General features: G+C 37.2%; 3 protein-coding genes and 1 non-coding gene across 5 annotated transcripts; 3 read left to right on the plus strand and 1 right to left on the minus strand.

Moving 5' to 3' along the window:
- The first annotated feature begins 1,346 nt into the window (after nt 1-1,346).
- On the plus strand, nt 1,347-3,284 carry LOC133723008 (receptor like protein 23-like). Its single transcript, XM_062149844.1, has one exon. The coding sequence runs from the start codon at nt 1,347-1,349 to the stop codon at nt 3,282-3,284; it is 1,938 nt and encodes a 645-aa protein (XP_062005828.1).
- A 975-nt stretch (nt 3,285-4,259) lies between these two features.
- On the plus strand, nt 4,260-6,334 carry LOC133720590 (uncharacterized). Of its 2 annotated transcripts, none has more exons than XM_062146997.1 (5): nt 4,260-4,556; nt 4,695-4,809; nt 5,010-5,127; nt 5,746-5,863; nt 5,976-6,334. In XM_062146997.1, the coding sequence occupies exons 2-5, from the start codon at nt 4,786-4,788 to the stop codon at nt 6,184-6,186; spliced, it is 471 nt and encodes a 156-aa protein (XP_062002981.1). In that variant the 5' UTR covers nt 4,260-4,556; nt 4,695-4,785; the 3' UTR covers nt 6,187-6,334. The 2 variants fall into 2 exon arrangements, with proteins under 2 accessions (XP_062002981.1, XP_062002982.1); XM_062146998.1 differs by having other exon boundaries at nt 5,797-5,863.
- Nucleotides 6,335-13,179: 6,845 nt separating this feature from the next.
- TRNAM-CAU (transfer RNA methionine (anticodon CAU)) lies at nt 13,180-13,251 on the minus strand. The gene has a single exon. It is a non-coding gene; the product is annotated as a tRNA-Met (tRNA).
- A 103-nt stretch (nt 13,252-13,354) lies between these two features.
- On the plus strand, nt 13,355-17,691 carry LOC133720581 (phosphatidylinositol 4-kinase gamma 4-like). Its single transcript, XM_062146972.1, has 7 exons — nt 13,355-13,716; nt 13,820-13,954; nt 14,047-14,126; nt 14,310-14,393; nt 15,449-15,599; nt 16,456-16,715; nt 17,417-17,691. Exons 1-7 carry the CDS (start codon nt 13,546-13,548, stop codon nt 17,526-17,528), a joined length of 993 nt encoding a protein of 330 aa, XP_062002956.1. The 5' UTR covers nt 13,355-13,545; the 3' UTR covers nt 17,529-17,691.
- The last annotated feature ends 89 nt before the right edge of the window (nt 17,692-17,780 follow it).

Below are 17,780 nucleotides of genomic sequence, written 5' to 3' on the forward strand. Positions count from 1 at the left end.
CATGTAATTCCGAATTCCTCCGAGATGGCAAAGTGAAATGATTCCGTGTTCTAAAAAAAATAAAAAATAAAAGATTCCGTAATGGAATTATAATAATTGAGGCGATTGAAACTACATAGATCTGTTGTTAACTTTTGGTTAATAACACCGAAGAGGTATTCTCACGGTGCTTGTGATATGAAGTTGGCCTCAGATGAGGTTACAACTTGGCATATAAGACAGAACATGTAATATCTAAGCATGATGAAAGTGATTGGAGATGGTAGCACAGAGAGCGAGCAAAAACTACATTCATGGTTATTTCCTAGAAATCGACCAATAGTGCTCAACTTTTATTTGGAAAAGTTGAGTGCGACTCGTCCCCTTTTCCCTTTTTCCTTCCACCCAGTAAGAGGGGAAAGACTTCAAGTCAAGCTGGTCAAAGGACAAATCTCATGAGATTTGTCGAGGAAAGCAAAAAGGGGAAATAAATGATGGATAGAGATGGTGTGAGGCAAGCAAAAACTAAAGCCATGCATCAACGCGCAGTTGAACCTTAGCTGCTGGGAAAAGAACAGTGTGGTTGTACCGCTAGCTAAGGTGGAATGCAACATAATACTAAATTTCACAAAAATTGTGTATTCAATAAATAAAGAAAATTATATACAGAGAAACATTAGGTCCTCCTCAAAGACATCCGAAGGACCGTGGCCTGAGGCGGCCTCCTCACTTCACTAATAAATTCTGTTATTAGTGAACAAAACAAAACAAAACAGTCCTTATTTTCCAATGTGCAAATGTGCAATGCATTTCAGTGAAGAAACTTCCTAGTCCAGACAAGCCAACAAGAAATCAATCAAATTCAAGAAACAATATTTCAATGCAAAAGTTTTCTATTGACGTACTTTGTTGTGTGAAATCAAATTAAAGTTATCGATATGAAATAAGCAATTAAAGTTCATTACTCACATATAGACTTTGTTGTGTGATTTTAGGATTACTTTTTTTTTCCCCCTCAAAAACAACACTGTTACCTTGTCATATAACCTTCCAATCATCTTCCATTCCAAAAGTAAGGGTAAAATAATAGATCCATCAGTATGAATAGAAAGCAGGAGACTTGAAGTCAAGCCAATTAGTATAGATCTCTATCTCACGGAGGCATTTTCCAATTCCACCTTTTAAAAGCCGTTCCATATCTTTTGAAAGCAATATATAGGACGTGTTTTCTTGTCGTCATTAAAGAGAGGACTTGAAAGTTATAGTCACGGAACAGCAATAATTCCACTTTCCTACCGTCTCTTTTCTTGGAAGTTGCCGATGGATACAAAGGAGAGGACTTGAAAGTCAAGCCAGTCACAGAGACTATGAGAGCATTTCCAGATTTGGTATTGGCTTCAACCAAATTGAGAGCATTTCCAGATTTCTTGAGAAATCAGTCCACATTAGGCAACTTGGACCTTTCAAACAACAAGCTTCAAGGTGAGGTACCTAATTGGATTTTGAGTCTCAAATCTCTTAATTCTCTTGATCTTTCTGGCAACTCCTTGGTGACTCTAGAAGCTCCTCTTCCTAATTCCACTTCTGCTTTATCTTCTCTAGACCTTCATTCCAACAAGCTTCAAGGTATCCATTCCTCATATTCCTTCCTTCAGCTTGATCACTTGGGATTAGCTTCTAACAAGTTGACAACATTCCCAGACTTCTTGAGAAATCAATCCCATTTAATCAAATTGGACCTCTCGGACAACCAGATTCAAGGACAGATACCCAATTGGATTTGGATTTTCGATTCTCTTCAAGAAGTAAATCTTTCTTGTAACTCCTTGGAAAGTTTAGAAGCTCCTCTACTTAATTCTACCTATGTTCTGTCAGTGGTTGATCTTCATTCAAACCAGCTTCAGGGACATTTCCCCTTGTTCTTAAGAAGTAGCTATCTAGATTATTCAAGAAATAATTTCAGCTCTAGTATACCGACCGACATTGGTGACTTCATTTTTACTCGGTCTTACCTTTCTCTTTCAAGCAATAATTTCCATGGGGCCATTCCAAAATCAATATGCAATGCAAGTGGTAAGGTTCTTGATCTGTCCAATAATTCCTTGAGTGAAAACATTCCCCAATGCTTGACTCAATTACATCAGCTTTCGGTCATTGATTTGAAGAGAAACAACCTGAGTGGCACAATTCCCGATAATTTTCTTAACGGTTGTGAGCTACAAACTCTAGACCTCAGTAACAATAAGATACAAGGCCAGTTTCCGAAATCTCTTGTTAACTGCTCAAAGTTAGAGGTTTTAAACATTGGAAACAATAACATAACTGATACTTTTCCATGCTTTTTAATGAGCTTATCTATCTTGCGTGTCCTTATTTTGAGGTCCAACAAGTTTTATGGAAGCATTGGATGTCCCAAGACCAATGGCACATGGCCTGTGCTTCAAATAATAGATTTAGCTCACAACAATTTCAGTGGTGATATGCCAGGAAGATTGTCTCTGACATGGCAGGCTATGGTGTCTAATGAGGATGATTCTCCAACTAACCTTGGATTTTCTTATCAGGAGTGCATAAATAGTGAGCCAACTAATAGAGCTTGTTATCGGTATAATGGAGAAACAGATACTGACGTTTATTATAGAGTTGCAATTACGACTAACATCAAAGGTTTAGAGTTGGATGTAGTTAAGATTCTAACTATATTCACCTTGATTGACTATTCCTCCAACAAATTCAACGGATCAATACCTGAGGAAATCGGAGAGTTGAAATCACTATATGTCCTCAACTTATCAGGTAATGCTTTCACTGGAAACATCCCATCACCATTTGGCAAGATGCGACAACTAGAGTCCTTAGATCTCTCAAAGAACCACTTGAGCGGCCAAATTCCCCCAGAGTTTGCAAATCTCACTTTCCTTGCATTCTTGGATCTCTCAAATAATGAACTGGTTGGGAAGATCCCAACCAGCACTCAAATTTCAACATTTCCAAATACCTCCTTCGAAGGTAACAAAGGATTATGGGGACCTCCTTTGACAGTGGATGCAGTATTGCCACCACCAATTTCAAATGGAAACTCAAGTCATCCGAATTCTGGAGATGAGATTGATTGGGATGTTATTTGTGTTGAAATTGGATTTACCTGTGGGTTTGGAATTGCCATTGGGTCACTTTTGTTTTGCAAAAGATGGAGGAAATGGTATTACAGAGCTATGCGTAGTATTCTGTTCAAGATATTCCCTCAGCTGGAGCAGAGATTTGGTAATCATAGAAGACACGTGTTCATAAACACAAGGCGTTGAAATTGTTCGAATGCAGCTGGACTCCATAATGCCTGAGCATCACTAGGGCATCTTTTGGCTGCTATCATCACATTTTAATTCAATCTTGATCTGTGTTATCAGCAAATGTTTATAGGTTTCGTTAGGACTTTGTTTACTTTTGTCTTATTTTCAGTATGTTTGTTAGCTTGGTTCTTGTTTTGGTGTTTTTATGTTTTGGTTTGTGTATTGTGGAAATGGTTTAGGCCTAGCCCCCCATTTCTTTGTATTTTTTCTGATTATTAATAAAATTTCGAATGAGGGCGATGAGTTAGTCCTTATTTCGCTTCAAAAAAAAAAAAATCATGGTCTTGTCGTGGCTGTTGTTGTTGGTGCTTGTGTTTTTGTTTTTTGTTTTTTTTATTATATATTTTTCTTTACCTGGTACTATAAATATTGTGGAGTGTGAGCATATCGTTGTCTCAGTCTTTTATGTAATTTGGCGATTGTAATATATTCTCTTTGTTTGAACCACATGTGTTTGGTTATAGCTAAGATGCACTGCCTAGGTGTTGGATATAAAAGTCGCGGTCCATTTCATAAAAAGGAGGATTTACATTCCATCTTATACTAGTTCCTTAATATGTGCTTCGCACATGTCAATTAACATTTTTTTGTTATCTGAGAAAAAAATGTGGGTTTTTAAACAGTTTGTTAAGGATGTTTCCTATTTATGCGGGAAACTTGTTCTTGTTTTATGGAGATAATACATTTACTTTTATTATCATTTAATCTAAAATTATTGAATTACTATTGCTTCCTCACGTAAAAATAGTTTATTTAAGGGACAATGATAAAAGAGGTCATTTTAAAGTACTTTATGATAATCCAGACACCACAAATGTCCCCCTGATAATTAAGGTCACTTATTAACAACCTACCACTAGAGTTAAACTTAATTACAAAAACTGCCACCGCTGGCTCTCTCTCCCTCCTTCCGTTAATATGTTATCCTTCCAAAATCTCTCTCTCTCTCTCTCTTCACAAACCCTTACCATCCCAACCTCCTTGACCGCGACTCCTTAAGACCTTCCTCGACTTCTCCGACTCGCCGCCCTTCACCATCGATCTCTCCTTCGAGTGGATCCTCGACTCCCGTGACTCCGACGCCGATCAGATCAAGCTCATTGATCGCGCCCTGCAGTTGGGATCGGTGCTCCTCGAGGTCGGTAAGAGCTCGGCGAGACGACGAGCCTCCAAGCACAGTGATAGGCACCAGCCTGTGAGAGGTTCTCTCATTAAAGAGATTTTCAGGTTCCTCTCACTCCCTCCCTTTTGTTCACTCTCAATTTCCATCTTTGATTTTGGGTTTGAGCTTTTTCTATTTGGGATTGTATTTATTTGTCTCTAATCTGTTCTATTTTGTTTGTGCTTACTTGTGGGATTGATTAGTGTGGCGAATGAGATCCATAGCTCAGCTACTAGGAAGAACAAGGAATGGCAAGAGAAGCTCCCTATTGTTATATTGAAAGCAGAAGAGCTTATGTACTCTAAAGCCAATTCTGAGGTAAAAGTCTCCTCTCTTTTACCACTTTTTCTCAGTCAATATTCCTTGGATTACTAATGAGGTTAGGATTAAGAATTGGGTTTTGCTCTTTGCATTTTTTACTGCTTTCCTGAGTGGTAGAGCAGTTCTGTGGTTTATATTAGTGCGTTTTGCTATTTGTTTCTTTCAAAGTTTCTGGTTTGCAATTTTGTTGTTTTTAGGCTGAATATACGGACCTTAAAACGCTTTGGGACCGGGCAAATGATGCCATTAATACCATAATTCGCCGCGATGAAAGCATTGAAACCGGGGAAGTGTTACTTCAGCCTTGTATTGAAGGTAGCTAACAACTCAGTCCATCTATGTATATTTGCATCTGGGTTTTCATCAATATCGCCTAAGTTATTGATTTGTTTTGAAAAGAGTATATCTTTTGGTACTAGGCATTATGGTTATTTCAGGTCTCTTAAGCTTGGTGTAGTAATTTCAAGCCCAACGTCAATTGGATACAGAATTCTATTTACATTTATGGTTGCCTTTTGGACTTGCATTAGCTATTGATCACCAAGTAGGATCATCTAGGCTAGAAGATATTTAAGTAATATGAAGATAAAGAAACCAACTCCTCTCTCACAAAAAATGCCTCATGCAGATTCATGCCTTTTTCATAGTTGGAATGTGATATTTAATAGATTATATTGCATGGACATTCTATTGAATTGGCTTTGTGTTTGATCTTATACACCGTAATGCAGTTTTTGTCAAGTGGTTTTGTTGTGATGCTTTTTCATTATGATGGTAACATTGATGAGTGGAAGCAATTTCAATGGAATGATCTTGTCATTTATGTGTCTGTAGTCAATCAAACAAAATGGTACACAGGACTTATCTTCATGCCTTCAATCATTTCATTTGTATTAGAAGTTGGCTTATTTTAGATGCGTTTCTGAGTGATAGCGTTCTTGATGCCTAAGTGGTTCGCAAAGCGTTTCTTACATCCTGATATAGTTGATCAATATAGTCGCATTCTTCTACGGGATGAGGACCTTGGAGTTGACAATTTCAATCCTCAAAGGTACTGTAGCTGCATTTCCTTTTAGCAAAGTTAGGATGCTTGCTTGCATTTGAACTACTGTAAAACTCTGTTGCTCAAACTCTATATTGTTCTTGTTCTACAACACTTCTAGGTATGTGTCCATTATTCGAAAGGAAGGGCTTGAAATATCACAACCGACACTTGATTTTTCCAAGACAGAGGTGAACTACATGGAAAAACTTTCGAAAGAGGAGGGGATTCAGAAGAAACTCAGCAAGGATATTTTGCAATATAAAGCTCATATAATCAAGATATTTGCGGAACATAGGCACAATTGGATCTCTGCAGATTTAGAGTTTTAGAAATTTGCCTAGGGCTTAGGATGCAAGTCACTGGTGAATTGTAAACTCCAATTTATTAAATAAATTAACTTTTTGTATCTTTTTATGATGTCACTGTTATGTTTAGTTTTCCTTAATAAAACATTACTTTTATAGATCTTTTACAGCACATTCTAATTTTCGACATCTTTTGAATTCAACAAGTCAATGTCACTGACCATGTTCAAGGTTGATCACAAGTCAGTAGACAAGTCACTGAACATATCACTGGCAATTGTATATCACTTGCCAAGTTACTGTTATATTCATGTCACTGGTCAGGTCACATTGCATTTCACTGTAATACAAGTCACTGACCAAGTCACTGGCCAAGTCACATTGCATCATTGACCATGTCACTGTTATACACTTGTCACTGACCAAGTTACTGGCCAAGTCATATTGCATATATTCATAGTAATCTCCTCAAGGGAAATCTGGATGAGGAGATATCCCATCAAGACCAATATGAGTGAGGAGTAATATCCTTAAGGAAAATCTGGATGATGAGATATACCCTCAAGGAAAATTTGGGTGAGGAGTAAAATAATTCCCTAAAGGCTAATCTGTGTGAGAAGAAATCCTCTCAAGGCTAATATGGGTGAGGAGTAATCTCCTCAAGGGAAATCTGGGTGAGGAGATATCCCCTTAAAGAAAATTTGGGTGAAGAGTAAAGTAATTCCCTAAAGGCTAATCTGTGTGAGAATAAATCCTCTCAAAGCTAATATGGGTGAGGAGTAATCTCCTCAAGGGAAATCTAGGTGAGGAGATATCCTCTTAAAGAAAATTTGGGTGAGGAGTAAAGTAATTCCCTAAAGACCAATATGTGTGAGAAGAAATCCTCTCAAGGCTAATATGGGTGTGAGGAGAAATCACCTCAAAACCAATATGGGTGAGGAATAATCCTCTCGAGGTGAATCTAGGTGAGTAGAAATCTCCTCGAGAGGAATCTGGGTGAGGAGTAAGAATTGAACCAATTTACCTGTGAAAGTAATTTTGATCATGGTTAGTTACATGATCAGTTACATGTTCAGTTACATACATTGTAAGTTACATGGTCAGTTACCTGATCAGTTACATGTTCAGTTACATGATTAGTTACATGATCACTTACATGATCAGTTACATGTTCAGTTACATGATCAGTTACATACATTGTAAGTGACATGATCAGTTACATACATTGTATGTGACATGATCAGTTACATGTTCAGTTATGTAAGTGATCATGTAACTAATCATGTAACTGAGAAATGAGTTACGGTGGGATCTTTCAATGAGAAATGAGTTCAAGGAGGGATTCAATCAAGGGGAAACTTGTTCAAGGCATGGTCAGTGACATGTAATGTGACATGGTCAGTTACTTAGTTAGTAACATGTGATTAACAGTGACTTGACTATCAACTTGTGACTTGGCTACTGACAGTTACTTGGTTAGTGACATGGTCAGTTACTTAGTTAGTGACATGTGATTAACAGTGACTTGGCTATTAACTTGTGACTTGGCTACTGACAGTTACTTGGTTAGTGACATTGTCAGTGACATGTAATGTGACATGGTCAGTTACTTAGTTAGTGACATGTGATTAACAGTGACTTGGCTACTGACAGTTACTTGGTTAGTGACATGGTCAGTTACTTAGTTAGTGACATGTGATTAACAATGACTTGGCTATTAACTTGTGACTTGGCTACTGACAGTTACTCTGTTAGTGACATGGTCAGTGACATGATCAGTTACTTAGTTAGTGACATGTGATTAACAGTGACTTGGCTATTAACTTGTGACTTGGCTACTGACAGTTACTTGGTCAGTTACTTAGTTAGTGACATGTGATTAACAGTGACTTGGCTATTAACTTGTGACTTGACTACTGACAGTTACTTGATTAGTTACATTGTCAGTGACATGTAATGTGACATGGTCAGTTACTTAGTTTGTGACATGGTCAGTTACTTAGTTAGTGACATGTGATTAACAGTGACTTGGCTATTAACTTGTGACTTGGCTACTGACAGTTACTTGGTCATTGACATGGTCAGTTACTTAGTTAGTGACATGTGATTAACACTGATTTCATTCTAAATTCAGCTGGAACCTTGTTTAGTGATGCAAACATGTGGCACTTAGGAGTGTTGGTAATGGCTTCAGATATTTAAACTTCTTGGACTACCAATTATAAAAATTTTGGTGCTTAGTCCATTGAAGATTGGTTAATGCCATGTTCTTTCTTTCTCGATATTTCAAGCAGCCAAGAATAGTACGTGCATCTGGTAACTTAGCATCTAGAGGCCATAACAGCTCTAAAGTCCCCAACTTTTGCTAGGACATGTTGGCCTTGAAGATAATTGATAGGATACTGGTACTGATATGAGAGCGGAACAATACCAATTTTGCTGAACTTACTAGTTCAAGATCTTTTGGTACCGTAATCAAACATCTTCTAGCATTCCTTCTTGAAAAAGTTCAGTCACCTGAACATACTAGTTTCAAAACCTGAAAGCAGTCTCTTACAAGATAGATGCATGGCTTGCTTGAAGAATATTCTGAAACTCAACAAACTAGTCTGAAACAACTGCTTTGCAACCGTAACTTAACTTGCATAAACACTCACAGAAACTTACCTCTTCAATGACTAACCCTGTGGCTTCTGTCAGAGTAAATATAAGAAAATTTACTTCTCAGACTTTCAAAAGAACAAAAGAGGTTCCCGTGCCCATTCAATTCATTCAAATTTTGAATACTTGATCAGTACAAAGGTGAAGCGGAATTTTGAACTTAATTCTGTAGGGCGCACCAAACTACCCTACCAAATTATAGTTTGGCTTCGACGAACCTGAAACAGATAAACAAAAATATCATAAAGCCACAGAAAAGCTGGTGAACATTATTAAGATGGTGAACAGGCAACTCATCCAAAACTTTAGTTCAACCATATATCTCTCATTGTTTACTAAAGCCAAACATTATTAAGAAGATACCAGAGATTGAATCAGTAAATGGAGTCTTGAAACAAATTTGACCTTTTCCTTGGGACAATAAGAACAAACTGTTACTAAAAACTTAGAAAGCACCAAAAACACATTTCAACTTCTCCTTTAAGAGATAAGAACTCATTTGTTACTAAATACTTAAGACTGGGGGCTTTCTTGAGACAGTAACAAAGTTGCAAGAAGATATCAAGCTTGATCAGAATTCATATCTCCTTGGTCACTAAACCACTCCTTTAGATGTGATAGAATTGTGTTAGGTAAGGCAAAAGACATGATGAAAGTTAGATTTACTTCCAACTCAGCCTCTGCAAGGCAGTTGGTGATGAGGGACTCCAGTTTTACTGGTTTCCAGCCTCAGTAAATGAAACCTTGAATAACCATCTGACCCAAGAACGAGACAATTGCCCCAGCACATGAAAGATCAATAATAGAAACATGAGCAGGTATTAGAACAATTTTCGATTATATAATACACATTTTAAATCTCTTAGGAAACTGCAATATCTAGCTAGCTAAAACTACAGTTCAAGAACCAGAATCAAACATAATCTAATCACTTATATATAAAGTGTGGATATTAGTACTTGCAAAATTGAACACCGTCTTTACTCACATTTTTTTCCAAAATATAAGAGGGCTAGAGAGTCAAAATCAGGACCCCAACAAATTGAAAGATGCTTGACAGTAACTTATACAGCTCAACCTGAAACCGAGAGTCAAGACTTTATATACATCCAATAGACAACTATGTCATTATTTCCAGAAAACAAGCTCCACAAGAAGATAAACAGTAACCACAATACACAAAGTGCCCCAAAACTACCAGAAACAATATCTACTTCACTAGTAATTTCTGTTTGATGGAAGACTATACTTTGAGCACAGTAACAACCATTCATGTAATTCACCAAAATTGAAAATCAGCTGATCATGATCAATACACAAATCAAATTCAACTTTTCTCAGAAACCCAAAACAGAGAGCATGCTCAGAATCAAAATAGCTACCGCTGAGCTCTTACTTAGATCCCTCTTCAGTCAAAACACGAACAGAGAACAGAACCCTGCTCTATTTAACCCAGTCCGATACTTTCCGCTACCTAACACTCAACTGGCACGAATCAAACTCCATCGATCCCCAAAACGCCAGAGAGCTCCGTCCGGCTGACGACAACGTAGCCATGAGCGAAGCGCCACTGCCTTGGTTTTGTAGGCAATAGAATCGGATCTGTAACGGCAAAAACATAAAATTGAATCATTTTTCGAGAGGAATCTTTTTTTTTTTTAATTAATCCGTTAACTAATTACTGGAAAAATTGACTGACCATTCCGAGAGTGTAGCTCCGGTGGGGGGTAGGAAAGCGCTTATGAAGGTCGGAGAGGAAGATCGGAGCTTGAGTTCGGGTTTTCGGATCCTCGAGACGCTCCAACACTGATCTCAGAGCAGAGTAGGCGGCATCGCCGGATTGTTGGCACCGCTTCAAGAACTCGTCCACCGATTTCAACGATGCGTTGTTCTTCGCCATTCACACACTCTCTCTCTCTCTCTCTCGGTCTCTGTCTGTGTGGAGGAGAAGAAGAATGAAGATAGAGGGAGATGGTTTAAGGGCAGAATGGGAATCAGAAAACTTAAAAACTGACCTTTTTTAACATCACCTCATTATTCAGAAGTACTAAATTAATATTACTAACAATTTATAATGGACTTTTTTATCAAGTGGGAAACTAGGTGACCTTTTTATCATTTCACACTCTAATGTGACATTTTCCATCATTACCCTTTTATTTAATCAATTTGATTAAGAGGGGGCATTTTGGATAGTTCAAAAATTTAACCATTCCTATAGAATTGGCTTAATTAATAAAGGTTGACTGAAGATTAACAATTGAATTCCTGAAATAATGTAAGAGCATGAATTTACAACGTCATGTGTTGGAAAAATTTTAATATTAGTCAGATAAATCGGATTGTAATTCTTTTAATTTCTTGAGGGATAATGACAGACTGAGAGGATCGAATACATAATGTTCTATCAATTTTAAAGGATTAAAAAGTTATTAATCACGACCCTCTCTATTTTAAAGTGAATAGGATGTTAACTAAATTCTTAACCGAACAAATGTTATTCTATTTTTGTGGACTTAGTGTTTTTTTTTTTTTTTGAAGTAAGCAGTTGCCCTCAAGCCTTGATTAATGAAATTGTAGTATACATGGGAGGAGACATGGTGCCTATACTTCAAACTACAATACGCATCAAGAGAACTAACAACATGAGTCTTCTTAGAAGTTAGAGGTTGCACAAAAACACTTGAGAGGTGGACGTCAAGTAATTTTGTTCACAGCTTCACATCAAACACAATTACACAGGATATTATATAAGTACTCAAGTACTAAATATGAGAGTCAACCTGATAAGAAATTTAGTAAACCACAATATATTCCTACTAAACAATGGCTCCAGCTTTCAAGATTTTTTTTTTTTTTTTCCTCTTTAACCGTTAACCCACCTCACCCTTATATATGTCAGTGAGAATAAGTATAATAAAAAATAAGAAAAAGTGAAACAAAAGAAATATTGTTAATTTTCAACTAATTTACCCAAAGCTGAATAGGTTCACAAAACCTACAGTGCTGTGGATTTCAACTTTTTCCTCCCCTTCGTCCAGCGCTTAACATATATGAAATATTGTGTAGTGTGAGCAGGCAATTGCTCTGTTTTGTTTTGTGATATGGTGATTGTTTTCATTTTTCAAATGATCAAAGCCTCTTAGACAGTTTCGTTTAATACCTTTAGGGAGGGTCATGGAATCCCACTGGTCAGTGTTTCTCGGACAGACGCCTCTAGTACCTTCGTGCTTTTATGTCAGAAACTGTTGGGGTTTACCTTTCTATTCTGATGTCGAAAGGAAAGTAGTCCATCTGGCCGTTATTGAATGATGGTATTGAAGCGTTAATTCAAACGGCATGGATAGATCTAGATTCATTTCAAGTGGCGTAATAGTATTCTATTCTGTCGCTCTCTAATTTTTACTCATCTAATATCAATTGCAGTGAATTCTGACAAACTAAAGAGATTATATATACACAACCCTACTGCCAAAATGCTATCATTTTCTAAGAACACAGTTTTGGAATGTTTTTTTTTTTTTTTTTTTTTTTTTGGCAAAGAAAGTAACAATACAAACACACAAAGAAACCAAACAAAGCAAAAGAAAAGACAGAATTTAAACCCCAAGGAACAGACTCTCAAGGGGGGGCAGAAACTGCATCAGATTGGAGGATGTGATAGAGGGTTGGAGGTGGGTTCTGAATCCAATTCAGAGGACACTCCAGTTTTGGAATGTTTGATAGACCATTGACATTAAATGGACTCCGCCTTGCTAGCACCCTAGCATGGTGACTTGGTGTTGTCCATTGTACAGTGAATGCAACATTGTATCTCAGACAGTCAGACCTAGGTAATACTAATCCATCGTAATCAAGGAAATAAGTCGGTGAGGTTCTCTTTAATGAGGACTTTAAATGAGGATTTAATAAATACTTTTAAATCAACACAAATAAATTTCAATTACAATTTCAATTTCACAAACTCGTTTCATCGTTGATTTGAAAATCTTTAGAAAATCTCTTTCAGAAAATCTTTATTGAATTATTTAAAAACCCTTGTTAGAGGCTCTTCCATAACTTTTTCATAATCCAATTACCAAAACAGACATCATTTTCTACAGCAGCGTTCCCCTGGTCAGCAGCTGACCAGGGATTTCTTGGTCACTCACCGTCCGATTGAAATCGAACGGTTGACAGCTCTCACCACATATCTCATCACTTAGCTGTAAACCGTCCGATTTCAATCGGACGGTGAGTGACCAAGAAATCCCTGGTCCGCAGCTGACCAGGGGATCGAGACTGTCATTTTCTATTATTATTATTCATGTAAAATTTACAAGGAAAATAAAAAGTTAAGTGGTTGGAAGCTTCTCATATCAGAGCCAGGTTTCGATCCTGGGACCTGTGGGTTATGGGCCCACCACGCTTCCGCTGCGCCACTCTGATTGTTGAGAGATCGTTTACCAAATTTGTTAAATATAGTTTATTCATTTAGAGAAATAAACCCTGTTACTCTTAAAACTTCAATTTCCAAATGTAGTAATCTGGATTCTGGAAAAAGGTCAGCGTTGTGTTTCTCTCTCTCTCTCGACACTTCGGGACGTCTTACTTAGCCCCCATCGAACCAACCACCTCCTTCTCCTACCAATTACATACCCAAACCTTTAACTTAACCGCTCTCTCCTCTCTCTCTCTTTGTGAGCTACATAACATACAGAAAACCCTAGAAAGCCATCGTCAATGGCGGTCTCCGAGGAGGAGTGTTCCTCCGCCAACTCCAGATCATCCTCCTCCTCCACCTCCAGCACCTCTCACTACCTCTCCAAGTGCCTCCTCCGTGGCACCGTCGTTCTCCACGTCCTCTACGGTCACGTCCGCTTCCCCAACTCCCGCGACATCGTTTTCGGCAAGGTCTTCCCCCCCCTCTCTCTCTTTCTCTCCGTTCTCGTTTTACTTCTGATTTTGTTGGAATTAGAAACAGAGATGATCCGATATGTGATTCTTGACATTTCAGGAGAAATCGATAGAGTTGGTGATCATCGGTGAAGACGGGATTGTACAGTCTGTGTGTGAGCAGCCTGTGTTTGGCACCATTAAAGACATTGCCGTCCTACCTTGGAATGACGGATTCCGAACCCGAAACCGCCAGGTGTCTAGCTCAATCCAACGAGTTTCAGCCTTTTGTTTCGAGAATTAACTATTACATTGAGAAAAATAAATTTTGTGCTCTTGTTGGTGTAGATGCCGGGCAAGGATCTTTTGGTGGTTGTTTCGGATTCCGGGAAGCTCTCGGTTCTATCTTTCTGCAATGAAATGCACAGGTGTATATGCATTTTCTTTGCTTTGTTCAATTTTTGAATTAGTTACTTCTTCATGAGCAGCTGTAACAATAGAAACCAAAGCTTAAAATATTAGCATTTGCAGTGTCCCGATTATGCTTACCGATTGATCTCATTTTCCTTCTCTGCTGCTTATTCTTATCACACTTCAAAATGTTTGTGTAGGTTTTTTCCTGTGACACAAGTTCAACTTTCTAATCCTGGAAACGCGAGGAATCAGCTTGCAAGAATGCTGGCCATTGATTCAAGGTAAGTCACCATTGCTTTGTTAGTTTGAGAAAGGCGGTTTTATAAGATGCCGTTTGCCACTGATGAAACTTCTCTATTTGATTTTTCTTGTGGCTATTTTTTGAAGTAGCTCTGGAGTAGCAAGGAAATATCTAGGAAGCTATATGTTGATTAACAATAGCTTAGAAACAGTTCATCTTTTTCATGTAACTTTGATGCATTGACTTATGGTGGGGGTTCTCTTTTCTTTGTTTATTCCTGGTGTTATTCTTTAATCATTATCTTCATATTTTATCTTCCAATGTAAGTATTTGCTGTTCTTCTGGTGTCATTGAGTCATATGTTATACCTCAAATTCTTTAGTTTGTTGATGTGCTGAAACTAGATGATACGTTAGAGAGGGTATTGCTTATTTGTTTGCTAAGTTTTCTCAGTGGCAAATCTTAGGATAGCTAGAGTATGTTAAAAGTAATTTTTGTTTCTCTTGCAGTAGACTCTTCGCACAAGCTCTGTATGTTGTTTGTGAAACATAAATGTATTTGTAATATGATTTTAAAAAATAAAAATATATGTATATATATATATATATATATATATATATATATATATATATATATATATATATATATATATATTTGTATTTTTCTTCGGGGCTGATAAAAAGGAGAGGGAGAGAAAATTGGTAGCAAAGAGTTGGGGTCGGGAAAATAGAACCTGTCTCAAAAAGAAAAGAAAAAACACCAAAATAAAAAAGGTAGCAACTAGTAGAAATAAATTCTTAAGTAGCAAATTGACATCATGGTAAAAGCTAGGGGAGCAAATTGGCAATTAAGCCATGAAAAAATATCTATTTTTCTAACAAGAAACGAGAGAAAACAATAAGAAAAGAAATCAAGAAAAGATCTGAAACTCGTAAACAGAACCATTCAATAAAATTCCGGAATCTGATACGCGGGCCACAGTCTCTGTACTCCCAATCACATTTTATGACTGAATTTTATTTTTATTTTTTTTGTATTTAAAAAAGAAGATGCAAAATAAATAAGTAGAGAATGTTCCTTTTATATCGAAGTCAGATATCATCTGTTGCTTCTTGCTCTGTTTCTGCGAGAGAACAAACACCAAGACAAGAAACATGCAATTTTCGTGAAAACCCTAACTGGGAAGGCCATCACTCTCGAGGTTGAGAGCAGCGATACTATCGATAATGTCAAAGCCAAGACCCAGGTAGTCTCTTGTCTCTCTCTAATTTTGAACTTTTTCATTGATTTCTCTCTTTGTTTCATATCAACCAAATATATAATTTATCGAAATGATTTCCTACAACATAATTAGGGTGTGGTTTTCTTGTTGAAGTTGGGATTGTAATTTGTGTATATAATCGTGTTTGTCAGGTTTTTTTATCAGATGGGTTTGTAGTTATCTCAGCCTTTGTTTTTTTTTGTTTTTTGTTTTTTGTTTTTTTTTGGGTGTGTTTTTCTCTGGGACTGAAGGATCTTTGGGTGTGGTGAAGAGAAGTTGGTCTTGGAAGAATTTGATAGCTACGTTTAGGGTTTCTGAATTGAGCTATTGGCCTGTCTATTTGATTTTTCAGGTTTATTATTATTGTTAAAGAAAATCGCTGATTTGTTTTTTACCAGAAATTGGGCCTTTTGAGAGATGAAGGGATATAGACTAGATTGTCAATCAATGATTTTCCCTTTCCCATGGCTTAAAGAGCTATGTTGATTTTTCATTTCTAATTGTATGGTTAAACCTTTATGTCATTAGTTTTCTGTTGCGCTGTCCAATTAGTGCACATAGTGTTTCGCATTGTTCAGCAATTCGGTTGGTGTACAAGTATTTGATCAATGATCAGGTTTGTGTAGTAGCTACTCGGAACAGTGAACTGATTGATATACATGATGGCAAAAAAGCTTAGTGTTATCAAAGAACTACTTATCGTTACGAAAGCAGTAGATGTATAATGTGAAGTCTTATGATCAAACATGGTTTTTGGCCTCTCTGATATCTGCTGTTTCCTTGAAATTATCCCTAATTTACATTTTCCTTTATGTGCATGTAATATACCCTTTGTATTCAGGATAAGGAAGGCATCCCTCCTGATCAACAGAGATTGATTTGTGCTGGTAAGCAATTGGAAGATGGTAGCACTCTAGCAGATTATAACATCCAAAAGGAGTCATCTCTTCACCTGGCTTTGAGGCTGAGGGGAGGAACTATGATTAAGGTGAAGGCTCTTACCGGGAATGAAATTGAGATTGATATTGAACCGACTGACACCATTGACCGAATCAAGGAAAGGGTTGAGGAGAAAGAGGGAGTTCCTCCGGTGCAACAAAGGTACTTGTTTCTCTTTCTTCTCATATTCAATCTATCTAAAGTAATAAGTTACTTGAACTTGAGTTATGTCTGGTTTTGTACTTTTATCTAGCTTCAGTATGCATTAAATGTTTCTAAATTGAACTCTTAGTTTAGTTAATTTTCATGCCTTATATCATCCATGGCAATATAACATCGTTTATGCTTTGCTGCCTATTGAGTTTCTATGAATTGAAAAAGAAGAAATATGATTGATCTGTTTCAGAGATTCGGTTGCAAATGTGGCATTGAGTAATGCATTGGTTAGTGTTTGGTTGTTTTTCACCACTATCGGAAGTTGTATCAACATTGGCTCATTCTTTACTTCAGAAAGGCTCTCATGGTTTTCCGCAGAACTAGATCTGTTCAGTGGCCAAGATTATCTTGACCACTGAAGGTTTGTCGAGTTATGGTTGACTTTGCTTCAATTCCTGTTTGGGACTATTATGTGCTCCGTATCTTGGTTACCATATAATGGGAGTATATGCACATTAACTTGACAACCGTTTTGGGATATCACCTGCATTTTGATTTTAATAGCTTAAGAGGACTTGCTAGAATGAAGTCTTATTAAGCAGCATGATTGTTGCATTATTATTCTTGTCTTAGTTAATAGCTTCACTTGTTTATGATACTGGCCAATTTTCAAGAGATCAGCACTAATGAGTTTTAAATCTCTGCAGGCTGATTTATGCTGGCAAGCAGCTTGGAGATGACAAAACTGCTAAAGACTATAACATTGAGGGTGGCTCTGTCCTTCATCTAGTGCTTGCACTACGTGGTGGTAGTCTATAAATAGTATCTTAGTATTGTACCTATTGATCGGTTCAGGCAAACTCTTTCGTGAAGGCTTTATCAAGTCTTGATACTCAAACATTTGAGTTGCATTACATGGCAGAAACTTGTTTGACATAAGTATTGGTGTTACATATTGCACTTTTACCTTTCTGCTCTGTTATGTTCACTGTCTATGCTCTCTTGCTTTTATTTATACAAGGTTAGCTTCACTTGAGCAACAGATTTTGTCATTCCTGATTACAAATATTT

This window comes from Rosa rugosa, chromosome 7, assembly GCF_958449725.1.
Source record: "Rosa rugosa chromosome 7, drRosRugo1.1, whole genome shotgun sequence".
Lineage (NCBI taxonomy): Eukaryota > Viridiplantae > Streptophyta > Magnoliopsida > Rosales > Rosaceae > Rosa > Rosa rugosa.